The following is a 15,460-nucleotide window of genomic DNA, read 5'->3' on the forward strand; positions in this document are numbered from 1 at the left end:
TAACCTCCATGAAATTATCTAGCTTCTCTTTAAACTCTGTTATAGTGTCCTAGCCTTCACAAATGATTGCTTTATTATCAATCTTCACCACATTGGGGAGATATACCTATCCCAGAACTACTCTTTTCAGGTTCCAGTGATAATGCTGGATTAAAGACGCAGACACCTAAAGAAAAGGGGCTGGAACAAACAGATAAATTAAAAAGCAAAAAGTCACCTGGTCCACATGATTTTAACCCAAGGAATTTAATAAAAAAAACTGGCCGAGGAACTAGCTAAAATATGAACCGTCCCATTAAAATCTTCTACTGTGCTTGATAGTTAGAGGGCAGCAAATGTATCTATATTTTTAAAAGGTGCTCGGGATGTTGCAGGAAACTACAGACTAGCAACCCTTATTTTTATATTGGCTACATTGTTTAAAACCAGTAATTAAAAACAGAATTATACCATACTAAGAAAATCCTAATGTGAGAATGTCTAATCAGTAAAGCTTTGGCAAAGGAGAACTGAGCCTCACTGATCTCAAAGAATTCTCTGAATGTGCCAGAAATCAATCAACCAATCAACAAACTGTGGCTAAAGGGGAACTAGTTGACATAATTAATTTGGTCTTTGACAAAGTTGTGAAAGAAAATAAAGCAGTCTAGGTTTCAGTCTAGTTGTGGATGAGAAACTTGCTAAGAGACGGAAACCAGTTTGGAAATCAATTGGCAGTTTTTGTCATGACAGAGTTAACATCCAGGTGCTTCAAGATGCCATGTTAGAATTAGTGTTGTTTAATACCGGGTGAAAAGCTAGGTGTCCAGTTTTGCAGATGATGCAGAATGTTTTAGGTTAGTCAGAACTAGAGAAGATTAAGGAACTTCATGGGGCCTTGTCCAGCTCAGTGAATGGGTGACATGATAGCAGATGAAATTCAATGAAGAGCTCTGTTCAGTGTGCAGTAGCAGTCAGAAATGCAAACACAATGTTGGGAGCCACCAGAAGGGAAAATGGAAACTAATATAAATAAAAGCTGAACTCTAGTCATGGCGAACTAAGAGGAAACTTCACCTGCAAGCAAGTTACCTTCTAACTGCAGACTGCAGCACATCCTTTCTCTGAAGCAGCTAATGCCGGTCACTATCAGAGTTGGGATAGTAAACTAAATGGATGTTGGAGCCTGGTCTGATCTAGTTTGGTGATTCCTTTGTTCCTAAGCAACAGCCAGGCATGAAACAGCAGTGACTCCTGTATTCTGATATGTCAAGAACAGATTTCAGGAGTGGTCACTCTGTTCCTATAACGCTGGAGAAGATGAGTGGGGAGAGGCTGAGAACGGTGGTAGACTCTGGCCTACTGTTCTACTCGTTTGATTAATTTCATTATTTGCTGTTGGACAGTGCAATTTACTGAAGTGATGCATACTAGAGCCGTGATGCGTGTATGTGTGTGTGTAACTTTGTGTATATTGCCATTATTATTACTCTCTTTTTGCAATTAAAGTCTGTAGTTGCAAGGGGATTGCTAAACCGAATACAAGAAGAAGCTGGTTACGTTCCTGTTTACCTAAACTTCTCTGCTCAGACGTCCTCTATGAGAACACAAGAGATTATTGAGTCCAAATTAGAAAAGAAAAGAAAAAATATTTTAGGTAATGATTTTAATGATCGATTTGCTTATCTGAACTGCAGTCAGGCAAGACTTTTTGTATGGTATTTTAGTTCCAAGTATGATGAGAGCTAACTTCAAGGAAACCTTACTGTTAAATTGGAATTTAACTATAAATGTATACTATAAATTGGAATTTAACTATTGGAATACAACTGAAGCTTCAATTCTATTAAACTATGTAGTTCTTGAAGTTATACACGTGGGGGCAGCATTGAAGCACAAAAGTTCTAAAACCCGTGTTCACATATAATAATACTGAGTATTGTGAAAAGTTGTCACCTATCAAGATTTACAAGGGAGCTCTTGAATGCATTTTCCACAGTGAACACAACCTTATCTGAGAGTTAAGTTTGCTCAGGAATATTTCCTAGAACACAGTTGCTAACAGTGAAATAAATCAACAACAGCCACACCAGCTCTCAGTTCATGCTTTTCACCCCCTCCCCTCACAATAACAAAACACCTTTCTAGACTCGTCCCCTCCAAAGCAAATTTCCTTTTAGTGCAAACACCCCCTTCCTTGTAATTATACTGAAATGCACCACCTCAGCTCCGGCTGGGGGTGCAGACAATGGGGTGGGGCTGAGGATGAGGCGTTTGGAGGGCAGGAGGAGAATCAGGGCTGGGGTCTGGGACTTGACAAACGGGGCAGATGAGGGATCTGGCCGGAGGTGTGGACTCTAGGGTGGGGCTGGGAATGAGGTGTGTGGGGTGCAGGAGGGTGCTCCACCTTGGGGCTGAGGGGTTCGGAGTGTGGGGATTGTGCCCTGGTGGGGGCTGAGGGAGCATGTTCTGGGTGGCACTTACCTCAAGCAGCTTCCTGAAGCAGCATAACCCCCCTGGCTCCTATGTGGAGATGTGGCCACACAGCTCTGTGCATTGCTCCATCTGCAGGTGCCGTCCCCATAGCTTTTCTGGCCAGTGGGAGCTGTAGAGCTGGCACTTAGCACTGGGGTAATGGGCCGAGCCCCCTGGATGTCCCTACATATAGGAGCCTTAGGGGGAACATGTTACTGCTTCTGGCAGCTGCATGGAGTCAAGGCAGGCAGGGAGCATGCCTGCGCCCCTCTGTGCTGTCAACCAGACTCTTAACAGCCCAGTCAGTGGTGCTGACTGGAACCATCAGGCTTCCTTTTGGTCGGGAAGTTCCAGTCAAAAACTGGACTCCTGGCAACCCTGTAGCTGGCGTCGGTTCTCCACCTCCCTCTGAGGCAGTAGCTGTGACAACGGGAGACACTCTCCCAGTGGTCTAGCACTACCTACTGCTGGGGTTAAGATGGCATAACTGTGTCAGGCATGTGAACAATGTCGTTATGTGGACATAACTTTGTAATGTAGACCAGAGTTGAGTGTGAGGAGCCGAAGGCTTTACTTTGGTATCTGTACTTTTTATTTCACGAGTGGAAATTACCAGCACTGATTTGTCTGCCTTTTTACATTTTTATTTCTTAGGTGCACCAGGAAAGAAAAGAGTTGTTATTTTTGTGGATGATCTAAACATGCCTAAATTGGATCGCTACGGCTCTCAGCCCCCTATTGAGCTACTTCGGCAGTACCAAGATTTTGGAGGCTTCTATGACAGAGATAAACTGTTTTGGAAAGAAATACAGGTCACCCCGGCTTTTAGATCAGCTCACTGTGTGGGCAATTTGATAGCGTTTATGGTATTCTCTGTGTACTGTGAATATGCTCTCACTCTGCATTGCTTCGACACGTCACTTGGATTTTTTCCAAGGACCTTTGTATTCACAGTCCACAGTGTTGAGCTGTGTGTGTGTGTGTGTGTGTGTGTGTGTGTGTGTGTGTGTGTGTGTAGATGTGTGATCCTCCAGAACACCTCAGTTTTCATCCTTCTGCACTGCCTACTCTTTTGCCCATTTAGCATTGACACCACGTCTGTCCAAGGAGGACACATTTCTCTCTGAAGCCGGTTATCGCTACTCTTTGAGGCAATAACATGAGCACAGTGTGAAGTACGTGCTGCTCCTGTAGCTTTTCAAGCTTCTATCACTCCAGGGAATGAGGGTCTGAGATTTTCTTCTAACAATCCTGGCAGGGATACGCATAGATGTCTCCATCTGGATTTCTCCCATCTCCTCAAATAATGATGCCGATATTAGCCAAAAAGTATTGCTTCTTTCCTTCCTTGCAATGCAGTATACATTCCTCTGCCTTCAGCGACAAGGAAAGAATTGGATACTAGAAAATTCCATTCCTCAGCTGCCAGAAGTTGACAGCGATGGGTCTGGGGTGATTCAGCAGTAGTGGGCTAAGTTTTTTGATGTACCTGAATTCCAAATAGACCGAAGAAGGGATTGCCAAAAAGAAGGGTTAAACCAGTTGTTACTTTTGGTGTCAAGCTGGTAAGGGGCACATTGTTGAACTGGGAAGCTGCAAAGGAGTGTGCTGCCTCCTGATTCTGGGGCCTGGTGAACCGTGCCCATTTCTGGTAGGGCCTGGAGTATCTCAGGGCTGCTGTGCTCTGGCTTTTCTCTCAAGGGGCTGTCCGCTTTCACTGGGTGTGTCCTCACATAGTGTGCAGCATAGAACTGTCTGGACTGGCTCTGCACCCAAGACATAGAGGACCCTCGGCTGTCAGGGCAGCCTTCACTAGTTCAAAGGGTCTATCCACTTCATAGGCCATAGGAAGATGTTATAAGTAGAGCTGTGCAAAGAGTAAGGCTATGTCTACACTGGCATGATTTTCCGGAAATGCCTTTAATGGAAAAGGTTTTCCGTTAAAAGTATTTCCGGAAAAGCATGTCTAGATTGGCAGGACGCTTTTCCGGAAAAGCACTTTTTCCGGAAAAGCGTCCGTGGCCAATCTAGACGTGCTTTTCCGCAAAAAAGCCCCGATCATAATTTTCGCGATCGGGGCTTTTTTGCGGAAAATACTACTGTGCTGTCTACACTGGCCCTTTTCCGGAACAGTTTTCCGGAAAAGGACTTTTGCCCGAACGGGAGCAGCATAGTTTTTCCGGAAAAGCATTGACAATCTTACATGAGATCATCAGTGCTTTTCCGGAAATTCAAGGGGCCAGTGTAGACAGCTGGCAAGTTATTCCGGAAAAGCAGCTGATTTTCCGGAATAAGTGGCCAGTGTAGACACAGCCTAACAGTTTTGATTTTCCAGTGTTTAGCAAATCGTATCAGCAAAGTTAGTTTGCAAGGATTTTCTTCTAGTGTAGTATCTCTTTCTGTGTTAAGGGAGCAGACTTCCAGTTGCATGGACAACCGTAACTATGGTTTTTCCTGGCTTCTGGGGCCTTTCATTTTGCACGTTGAATGATGTTTTATTTTTCTCTTTGGAATGTAGCATACTGGAGAGGGTTTTACTCAAAGATCTCTGCATTTTACAAGTGAAATGAATTAATTAAGCTCAGGGCCGGCCCACAACATTTTGGCACCTGAGGCGAGGACTTGAAATGATGCCCCTATGCCCCCTTTTCTCCTGCCTGCCTGTTATATCTCTTGTGCCCTCCTTCCCCCAGCACCGCACTCCTCCATCTCTGCGCATCTAGAGCAGAGAGGATACATCTGCACCAGCAGCAGACACAGTTTTCTACACTCTGGGTCCTAGTGGCACCCTCCCACAGTCTGGCACCTGAGGCGGCTGCCTCAGTTCGCCTCATGGTAGAGCCAGCTCTGATTAAGCTCACAGCACCTCTTTGAGGTTGATAAACAGTGTTATTGCCACTGTAGATAAGGGAAAACAATTATCGTTTTGGTTCCTTTGATTTCCCTCCAGCTCCCCAGTGAGTTAAGGGCAAGGCTGGATGTAGAAGGTAAGATTTCCAGCTTTCTTCCTTAACCACAAGATTATGCTCCATGACTAATGAAGAAGTGAAGTTTGACATGATTTTGAGTTAGAGGAGAACTTTATAATTCTTCAAGTGGGTGTCCAGGCATCTCTATTCTTCTCCCCTCCCCATTTCTTGTTTTTCCTAAAATATGCTGTTCACTTTGGGTATGTCTACACTTTCACCCTATTTCGAAATAGGGATGCAAATGAAGACATTCGAAATTGCAAATGAAGCCGGGATTTAAATATCCACACTTCATTTGCATATTTGTGTTATGGTGCTATTTTGAAATAGTGCTATTTCAAAATAAAAGACACTGTTAAGATGCGGTTATTTCGAGAGAAAACTCTTCTCTCAAATTAACCCTTATTCCTCATATAATGAGGTTTACCAGTTATTTCAAGAGAGGCTTTCTCTTGAAATAACTGCGTCTTAACAGCGCCTGTTATTTCGAAATAGCGCTATTTTGAAATAGTGCCATAAAACGAATATGCAAATGAAGCACGGGATATTTAAATCTCAGCTTCCTTTGCAATTTTGAATGTCTTCATTTGCACCCCTATTTCGAAATAGGGTGCAAGTGTAGACATACCCAAATTTATCTCTGCCTGTGCAGCTACTCACTGCTAGAGTTCTGAAACCCAAAACTCATTTGAAACCCAATATTGATGCAGATTATCAAACATTTCAGAGCAATGAGGGGAACGTTCAGAAAAATCAGGCAAGACTTTTATGCCACTTTTGACCAGTATATAGACTGAAGTCAAGTTTGCAGTTTGATGATTGTTTGAATTCCCTTTGATGCGAGAGTCCCATCACCCAACATATGCAGTGTTCCTACAATAGCGGCATAAGGTTTGGTTGATTCTGAAAGTGGGCAAGCTCTTGTTGTCATTCACACAGTAGCAAGCCAGCGCTCTCCTCACATGGTCCATGATAGAGAAAGGGATGTTCCTTATTTACTCCTGCCCTGCATCTGTGTGGTCAGTCAGGGGCAATCAAAATTTAGTCCATGGTGAGAACGCTGTAGGATTGGGGACTCCACTGTTTTGTTAATTTCATTCATATGCGTGATTGTGTAAGACAAACTATAGGGAGTGGGAAGAGTAGGGAAAGAGAAGGAGTAATGAGTCGACCAACACCGACCATATCTATTCTGGGACATGCTATTGTGCTTGCAGGACTTTCATCAATGAATTAGAATATCAGTTAAAAAAAAAGGATGGGGGAAAAATTACATTTGCTTTACCAGTAGCTTGCTAAAGATATGGGTATTCAGTGTATAAGTACCAGTGTTTGCATGATTAAACAAAGTACTGAGTATTCTATTTGACATAAATTGTGCACGAATTTCCCTCCCTGCAGGGTGTAACGATTGCTTCAGCTTGTGCACCCCCAGGCGGTGGTCGCAATCCAGTAACTCCACGTTTTATAAGGCACTTTGCCATGCTGTGCCTTCCAACACCCTCGGAGCACAGCCTGAAACAAATTTTTCAGGTCAGTAGCAACTTCTGCTTTGCCACAAGGCATAGAAAACATATTCGTCTGTGTACCCTGCCATCTCGCCGTGTGGTCCTATATTTAGACAAGTGTGGGAATCTGTGTCACATTGGAACTTCTGCAAATTCTTTGGGTGAATTGAAATTTGGTTTTGGAGATGGAGGCTAGATGCTCAAAGAGCCTGATCCAAAGCTCTTTGTAGTCAAGAGGAGTCTTTCCACTGATTTCAATGGACTTTGGATCAAGCCGATAGAGCCAAGAAAAAACATACCGGTATATTTAAAATGATTAGTTGTTAACCTTCTAAGGCCTTTTTATTTCAGTTGTGTCCATTGTCTTTTTCTTTATTTAAATATAACCTTAAATATTTCCTTGTTCTTCTCGTCAGTTTCTGTAAACACATTACTTTAATTGGCTAAAAATGTTTGTGCGCTATTCAGTAGCTGCTGTTGATAATTAAATAAACATAACAATGGATAAATATTGATATTTATTATATGGCCCTGCTTCTAGGTTATTGGGAACACTCTCATAACTTCATATTTTTTTCTAGGACTTTTCCTTTTAATGGGCCTGATCCTCCCACTTTTGTGCTCCAGAGCAGTGGCCTCTATGTATTCTTTGGTGTCCAGTAGCTCAGTCAACATCTTTTTGACAAAGAAGCATCACTATTCTGTTTATTTTGGCAGATCAAATGTTGGTCCTTATGTTTTTTCATATGCTTGAAATTATTTTGGATTCACCAAAATATTTTCTTAAGTCACATTTGTTTGGAAAGTTTAATTTTATTTTTCCTCAGTGGACTTCTTTTTTAGCCTTCATGCTTATTTTAATTCATCACTCAATGCCCTGTTTTGCATCCCTATCTTGTGACCAAGGAGATCTTAGGGCCAGATTCTGTGCTATGCTTCATAAGAGGACTCTGAGGCCTAGTCTACACTAGACTAGGTAGGTTGGCTTAAATACGAAGGTGGATTCGGCTTACCTTGAGCTGAGCCGCCGCTGCGTCTACACTGTGAGAGGCCAACGGGAGCACCCGCTCTCGTTGGCTTCCCTACTTCTGCACAGAATGAGGTATATAGGATGCTGATGGGGGCTGCCCTCAGCATTCAATTTAGGGGGTCTACACTTGACCTGCTAAATTGAATGGTAGAAGATCAATTTCTCTGGAAAGTCGATCTTCTTCATAGTATAGACCTACCCCAGACGTGCAATAACAGTAGCTTTCAGCTGCCCTTGTTTCTCATTAATTCTGGTCTGTTCTTAGGTTTGGCCAGACACCAGCATAAATTGGCATTGTCCCTGGGGCTGCTCCAATTTACTGCTCCTTTGTGTGGCTCCCAGTTAGCTGTCCTGCAGCTTGGAAGAGCCATGCTGCAAAGCATTCTAGCTTCTTCCCTTCCCAGCCTAGCTAAGTCCACAAAACTCCATTGAGGGCTGCTGGGTGCTTTTGAAAATCCAGCCATTAGATTTAGGCAACCTGTTTAATGTCTTCGTTAAATTAATATATTATCTCTTACCTTTTGTGTGCGTGTAGCTTTGGCTCATTTTTCTGTATCATAAACTTTTCAAATTAAATTTCTTTAAATGATTACAGATTGGAATCATAGCTCATTTGAATTAAAAACAAACCCTGATCTTTTCAGCATGTTATGACAGCAGACCAAATGAAAACATCCCTTATGCTCTGTTCGAAAGTGTGTCTTATTTTTTGTGTTGTTGTTGTTCTGAATATAGGCAATCTTAAAGGGCTTTTTGGCTGAATTCTCTCCAGCAGTAAAGCAGACAGCAACATGTATAGTGGATGCTGCTGTTGAAATATATGAAAGAATGAGCATCGATCTTCTCCCAACTCCTGCAAAATCCCATTATGTATTTAATTTACGTGATTTGTCAAAGTGTGTGCAAGGTAAAACATGTTTGGTTTTGACGTAGTATTTTTTCTGGTTACTATAGTGTATTTTCAGATGTCCAGTCTTTCTCTCCAGTGAGGACTCTCTAAGCACGTCTCATTCTCTATTTCAGTACAGGCAGTCCCCGACTTACGAATGGGTTATGTTCTGAACACCTGGTCATAACTTGATTTGATCGTAAGTTGGAAATACCCTTAAACGCGCTGCCTGCGCTGTTCGAAAAACTTGACGTACATGGTTCTCAACTTGAAAATATTATAATGGTGGTTAATGGGAGGTTGGTCGTAATTACGGATGGTCATAAGTCGGTGTGTTCATAAGTCGGGGAGTGACTGTATTATAGCTTCTGAAATGTGTTATCTTTCTAGATCAAAGTATGTAATTTGCAAGGAATAATATCTTTTTTTAGCCATTTTTCTGCTTGCAGTCTAAGAGCAGAGCATGATTTCCTCCAATTGCCACATTATACAGAAAGAGGCAAACCCTGCCCTAGTTCAAAAGGTAGGAGAAATTAGTTAGGAACAGTGTAAGCACCCACAAAGCCTAACTGATTGTTTCTAAGACAGGTGGCTGAATAAGTGTACCAGCTGTGTGAGTTCAGACTGCATAGTCTGCATCCAAGAGTTCTATGCAAAACATGCTCCTCTACTGTTGTGCCTCTGTGCTTTGTTCTCTGCGTTGTGCACTGGGCAGTTTCTAAAGTTAAAGAGTAGGAAGTGAAGCATCTCACAAAAAGGCATCAAGAAGTATGATTGGATTCACATACTGCACAAGAGATTGTGAAGGCCAGGATTGTTCACCTTCGAAATGAGAAAAGTTAGAGGGAGTTGAATAGTGTTCAGAATTGTGAAAGACATTGTAAAAGATGAGCTGTTCTTCCTTGATTACCTGTCCCATAGTTAAAGAATGAGTAGACTTCTTAACTCCCTGAAGAAGTTGCAGGGTAATAAAACTAGTAATACCTGATGTGGCATATGGCCAGCCTGGGGAGTTCAAAGTTGTAGGAACTCTTCACTTAGGGCAGACAGTTGTGGCTCGACAGTTTTATTACCACAAATATCATCTGTAGCTATCCAAGCTAACCTTATAAGAGAATTCACTCTTATGCTTCAGGGCATAATATGATTGATGGCTGGAGCCTAGAAGGAATCTTTTCCCTCCATGTATGATACTATGCAATGGGCTTTGTGTAGTTTTTTTTTATTTGTAGGGAGGAGGGTCTTAGGCTTCCTCTGAAGCATCTGACACTTGTCAATACTGGAGGCAATATACTCAATTAGATGTCTGATCCATAAAACCAATGTCATTTTTCTAGTATTTTAATCTCTGTTTCTGTCTCACCTCAGTGCTTGTGTGCAGTACGTATTTGTATGCATGTTATAAGGACATTATAAATAGCCATATGTTGTTTTATGTGAGACAAGACTTTGGTGCATAGTGTATACATGTAATATTGTTAGCATTAATAATAAACTCAGTATTCCCACCCCTTTTTCTCTGCACATCTCTCCTATATACGCCCTATCCTTCTGTATTAACTTCCCAGTCATGATTTTTGCCACCATCTCTGTAAAGCCAGTCAGTTCCTAGCTCTGTTTCTCTCTATATAATAGTAGGAGCTTGATTGCTTCATTCCTATTCTAGTACTTTTCCTTTATTTATTTAGAGATGTCTTGCACTTTAATTTCTTTCTCTCTTTCTTTCTCTCTTTCTTTCTGCTACAACCACCTCCTCTTGTGTAAACATTCTCTCTGACTGTTCACATGTACTTCCATTTTCAAGGTAACACGCCCCTATCCCTCGATTGGTTTCTTTCCAATGAGGCTATGTCTACACTACAGGATTTGCCGGAAGAGGCAATGCAAACTAAGTGCAGATTAGTATTTTCTTGCACTTCATTTGCATATTCTCTTCCGATCCATTTTTGTGCAAGGGTTTTTTGCGAAAAAACAAGCAGTGTGGACGTTTCCTTTTTGCACAAAAAAACCCTTTTATGCAAGATAGTTATACCTCCTTTTTTGGGACATAAGGCTCGCGGGGTTTTTGCACAAAAAGGAAACATCCACACTGCTTGTTTTTGCGCAAAAATCCCTTGCGCAAAAATGGATTGGAAGAGAATATGCAAATGAAGCACAAGAAAATGCTAATCCACGCTTCATTTGCATTGCCTCTTCCTGCAAATCTTGTAGTATAGACATAGCCTGAATGTATGATCGTGCTGAGGCACTCAGTATCTGGGCGTTTGAAACTCATCCAGGAATTTCTCTTCACAATAATACATTCTCTTTCCTGTGTTTTTAAAAGGGTTATTTCAACATTGTTTAGAAAGCAATGATCAGAATTTTTATGTGAGTGAAAGTGTTATTCCTGTACTATTCACGCAGGCATTCTCCAATGTGATTCTGGAGCAGTCAGAGATCAAACACAGATCTTCAGACTTTTTTGCCATGAGTGTCAGAGAGTTTTCCATGACCGCCTCATCAACAGTGAAGATAAACAATATTTTCATTCTATGTTATCCGAAATGGCCAGTAAGGAAATCAACTTTCTCCATTTATATTACATTAGACATATAAATATGTTACCCAAACCTATCTAATCAAGGATTTTAATTTGTAGGCAAACATTTTGGAGTCCCAGTTGACCCAGATTACTTTGTAAGAAAACCAATCATCTTTGGGGACTTCATTAAAGTGAGTTTATTATAAGCCCATGTTTTAATAGCACACTATTTACTTTCTGTTAGCTTAGTTTAATGTAATTGCAGAGTTTGTAACATGTATGATTTCAGCATAAACATCCTAAATTCCATGAGCTTGATTCACTGATGCATGCAATAATCAGGAACATGTCCATGGAAGTGAATGGAATTGTGCCTGGTATATCAAAATTGAATATGACCCTTTAAGTTATATTTAGAAGAGAAGTAGTCCTTTGGCATCTCGATAAAGTGTCTGTATTAGTAAAAATGGGGTTTCACACAGTGTTTGTGCCTGCAGACTGACTACTGGGGAATAACGTACTATTGTAAAGAGAGTGACTGCATAGAGATAGAATCCAAGAACTGGTCCCCTTATATTAGGAACAGGTGAATAGCCTTCTATCTAAAAATCAGATATAGTAGCTAAGGTACTTTCACCAGAGGAAGTTGTTAACATTTTCACTGCCTCTGTAACTGATCATCAGAGAATGGCAAAATTCAGTGACCCTAATTATGAAATAATTGGCTGAAATATGTCCAGATTGTTTTCATAAAGTTACTTCCCCCAAGATACCTGGGGAGAAAAGGGGGTTCAAGAGGAAGTGATTTCATCAGGCGCTTTCCATTAGAGGCTGTACTAAGAAATGGTGATAAGGGATAGCTTGTTCTTTCTAAACAGTATGGCATTCCAGGGGCAGAAGTAGATTCCAGGTAGATATTTGATCTTTGGATCCTGACAGGAACAGAGATGGGAAAGGAAGCTATCAGTGGTACAACTTATGACTCATGCCAAGGATCTTTAATGGATATTTGTAAAAAGCTAGTGTCATTTAACAAAGAGATTATACTAGGAAAGGATTTAAATTGCACCATATGCACTCAATTAGATAAACTGCCCCCAACTTGCTAGCTGATCTAAGGAACAAGTGTGCATATAATCAAACATATCCAGGACACAGGCCGCTGGGGCCTCAGGGACCTGTGGAGAGGCATTGTTTCTGTCACAGAGCATACACGTTCAATTTTTATTCTTTTTTCTCCCTACACTAGGACAGTTTTTAAATTGCTTCAACTCACTTCTGCAAGCAGTAACTTGTGAGGAAATCTGTTGCAGTTAGGCCCAGCGGAGATCTCGTTATGAAGTTTACTGAGTAGGGAAGGATTCATGTAAAATGCAGGTTGCAATTCAGTACAAGAGGCTAGCTAGTAAATGAGATAAAAACACAACAGCTGGATTCTTTGAACTAAATGCAAGGGCTGATTTGGTAGAAAACGCAGTAGGTGTATAACGAAAAGCATGATTGGAGACCAGTTGCAAACTTTGGCCGTGGGTATAAAAGAAGCAAGAGAAGGATGAGATTGCTCTTAACAAATCGCAAATCTAAAATGAAAATGGATCTAATCCCTGATTTTTTTCTTAATTTCCCCAATGAACACATTGAAGTCAGAGGGAACTGCTGGATATTTAGCACTTAGTGTGCCTTTCAGATGCCTAACTATGGGATTTAGGAGCCTACCTCTAGGACCCAAGTGTTGAAAATCTTGACTAACAGGTTGCAGAGATATTCAGCCCTATAATTTCTGTCCATTCATTTTGATCTCATTTATCGTATTTTCCTCAAATAATTTCCTTTCAGGTTGGTGCAGATAAAGCAGATCGAATATATGAGGATCTGACTGATATGGACAAGATTATATCAGTTTTACAAGATTATCTGGATGACTACAATATCTCAAATTCTAAGGAAACAAAGCTGGTGTTCTTCCAGGATGCTATCGAGCATGTTTCAAGGTACAGGACTGTGTTGTTTCTGGTAAAGTACCTAGTGCCTAAGATGTATCTGTGTTTTAAGGTAATGATCAGATCAGTCAAGTGAATTTAAGTCATTTTGAGAAGCATTGAAATGTGTGTGTCACAAGTTTATATGCTGCAAGGATGAATTAAAACATGTAGAGAATTAACCATGGAGCCCCTACCAAGCAAATATCTTACATGAATCCTGCCCTCAAATGTAAGCTGGTGGTCAAGCTGAGATGGAAGGAGGCATAAACCTATGCTGAACCCTGTATCAAGAGTGTGCCCTGTGCCATGAGTGGAGTTAATAACTATCTGACATAGCCCTGTGAGTGATCATCAGGGTACCCATGAAATCCCATGCTGCTTCAGAAGACTTGTCATCAACGTGGACATGGAAGGCGCTGGGCGTTGTTAGCCTCTGCACCTCCACTGGTGCCTAGCTTTTTAAGTACAGGTTTTGGAGTCTAATTTAAGGCATCTAGTATTAGAAGTTTTGATCCTAGTGGACAGAGAACCAAATATTCAAAACAGGATTTCCATTTGTGTGAATAAATTTGGTAGACGCAATCCTCAGCTAGGCAGATACTACACTGATGTGAGTTTCTGGAACAAATCTCTGTAGTTGTCCCTTGTGCACACAAAATATAGAACTTACAGAAACCGCTTCTGCACTCAAACCAAACCAGATTAAGTGCAAATCTTTTTGGGGTGTATAAATTCTGTCCTTTTAAAAGTTCACAAAAATGACATACATGAGGCCCCCGTTTTACAACAGCCCGATTTACGACCCCTTGCACTTACAACCTTTTCCATAAGTGCATAAGGGACCGAAATCCCCCAACTTACATCCTCGGCCCCGCATTATGAAATGCGAGCTCAAGTTACGATACCCCCAACCTGTGACGCTATCCCCGGAGCGGATCACGTCGCAAGTCGGGGGCAGCCTGTATGCTAATATTCTGAACATGCACAAATAGAGGGCAGATTGAGGAGGCTTCTTTGAAAATTTGGCCAGTCATTAAGGGTGCATCTACACTGCACCATTATTTCAAGATAACTAGCATTATTTTGAAATAACAATGTGAGTGTCTACACAACCAATCCGTTATTTTGAAATAATTTCAAAATAATGGATGGCTTATTCCAAAATCTATAAACCCCATTCTATGAGGAATAACACCTATTCCAAAATAGCTATTTCGAAATGAGGCGTGTAGACACTCCACTTCTGCTATTTCGAAATAGTCCCTCACCAAGGCCATTCTAAGTTATTCCTCTCCAGTGCCTCCTGGGGCTCTAAATCAAGATAGCACATCTAAATTAGGGAAGCCTGCCTCGGACTAATTTTAAGGTTTCCCTGCAGTATAGACGTGCTATTTTGAAATAAGATATTGCAGAATAACTATTCCAGAATAGCTTATTTTGAAGTAAGTGTACAGTACAGATGTACCCTTATTTGTAATACTGTGTCACAAACTGGTAAAGGATTTATTCCAGAAGTGAGGTTTGATGTTCATGAGATACAGCTTCTAGGAAACTGAAATTCTTCCAGAATCAGTCCAAAATGGAAATCAACAGTGGGGCCCATCAATATTAAACCTAGTGGCATGCTCTTAAAAACTACAGAAGGTATCTTGGAGTCCTTGTTCAATCCAAACTTGAGCTATGCTGTTTATATTCTCTACCTAGCTATAAAGTTATATATCTATGTATTAGTATAATTCATAAATATTTAATACATGGCATATTCCAAGACTCACGTAGTGAGTATAGAGCAATTTGAAGTGAGAGTAATTATTATTTATACCACTTTATGTCCAAAGCAGAGTAAATGAGAATAACACCCTGAAAGTGACTGATAAAGTAAGCAATTAAAAAGAGTATTTTCTCAGATGCCTGCCCTGCAAACTCCTCCTGCAATCAGAGAGGCAGACAGGATCTTCCAAAAGTGTTTTCTTGGAAATTATCCATAATAAGTAACTTGTTGAAGTCAGAATATGTCAAAAGCTATTTTCAGTTAAGGGTTACCTCTATTCTATAGCCCAGCTGGGTTGGGGAATCTAAGGTATATATGGGTGGATTTTGACTG

General features: G+C 41.1%; 1 protein-coding gene across 5 annotated transcripts in view; it reads left to right on the forward strand.

Moving 5' to 3' along the window:
* DNAH6 (dynein axonemal heavy chain 6) overlaps nucleotides 1-15,460 on the forward strand; it is a 145,513-nt gene that overhangs the window by 61,511 nt on the left and 68,542 nt on the right. For all 5 annotated transcript variants that reach the window (XR_012904573.1, XM_075931311.1, XM_075931313.1 and 2 more), the window contains 7 exons: nucleotides 1,489-1,636; nucleotides 3,109-3,266; nucleotides 6,825-6,956; nucleotides 8,697-8,868; nucleotides 11,257-11,403; nucleotides 11,492-11,565; nucleotides 13,211-13,365. Coding sequence is in view for 4 of the 5 variants with exons in the window: in XM_075931311.1 (XP_075787426.1) it covers nucleotides 1,489-1,636; nucleotides 3,109-3,266; nucleotides 6,825-6,956; nucleotides 8,697-8,868; nucleotides 11,257-11,403; nucleotides 11,492-11,565; nucleotides 13,211-13,365 (986 nt within the window). In the remaining variant the exon portion in view is untranslated. The remainder of the gene's footprint in view (nucleotides 1-1,488; nucleotides 1,637-3,108; nucleotides 3,267-6,824; nucleotides 6,957-8,696; nucleotides 8,869-11,256; nucleotides 11,404-11,491; nucleotides 11,566-13,210; nucleotides 13,366-15,460) is intronic.

Source organism: Pelodiscus sinensis, chromosome 6, assembly GCF_049634645.1.
Source record: "Pelodiscus sinensis isolate JC-2024 chromosome 6, ASM4963464v1, whole genome shotgun sequence".
Taxonomy (NCBI): Eukaryota; Metazoa; Chordata; order Testudines; family Trionychidae; genus Pelodiscus; species Pelodiscus sinensis.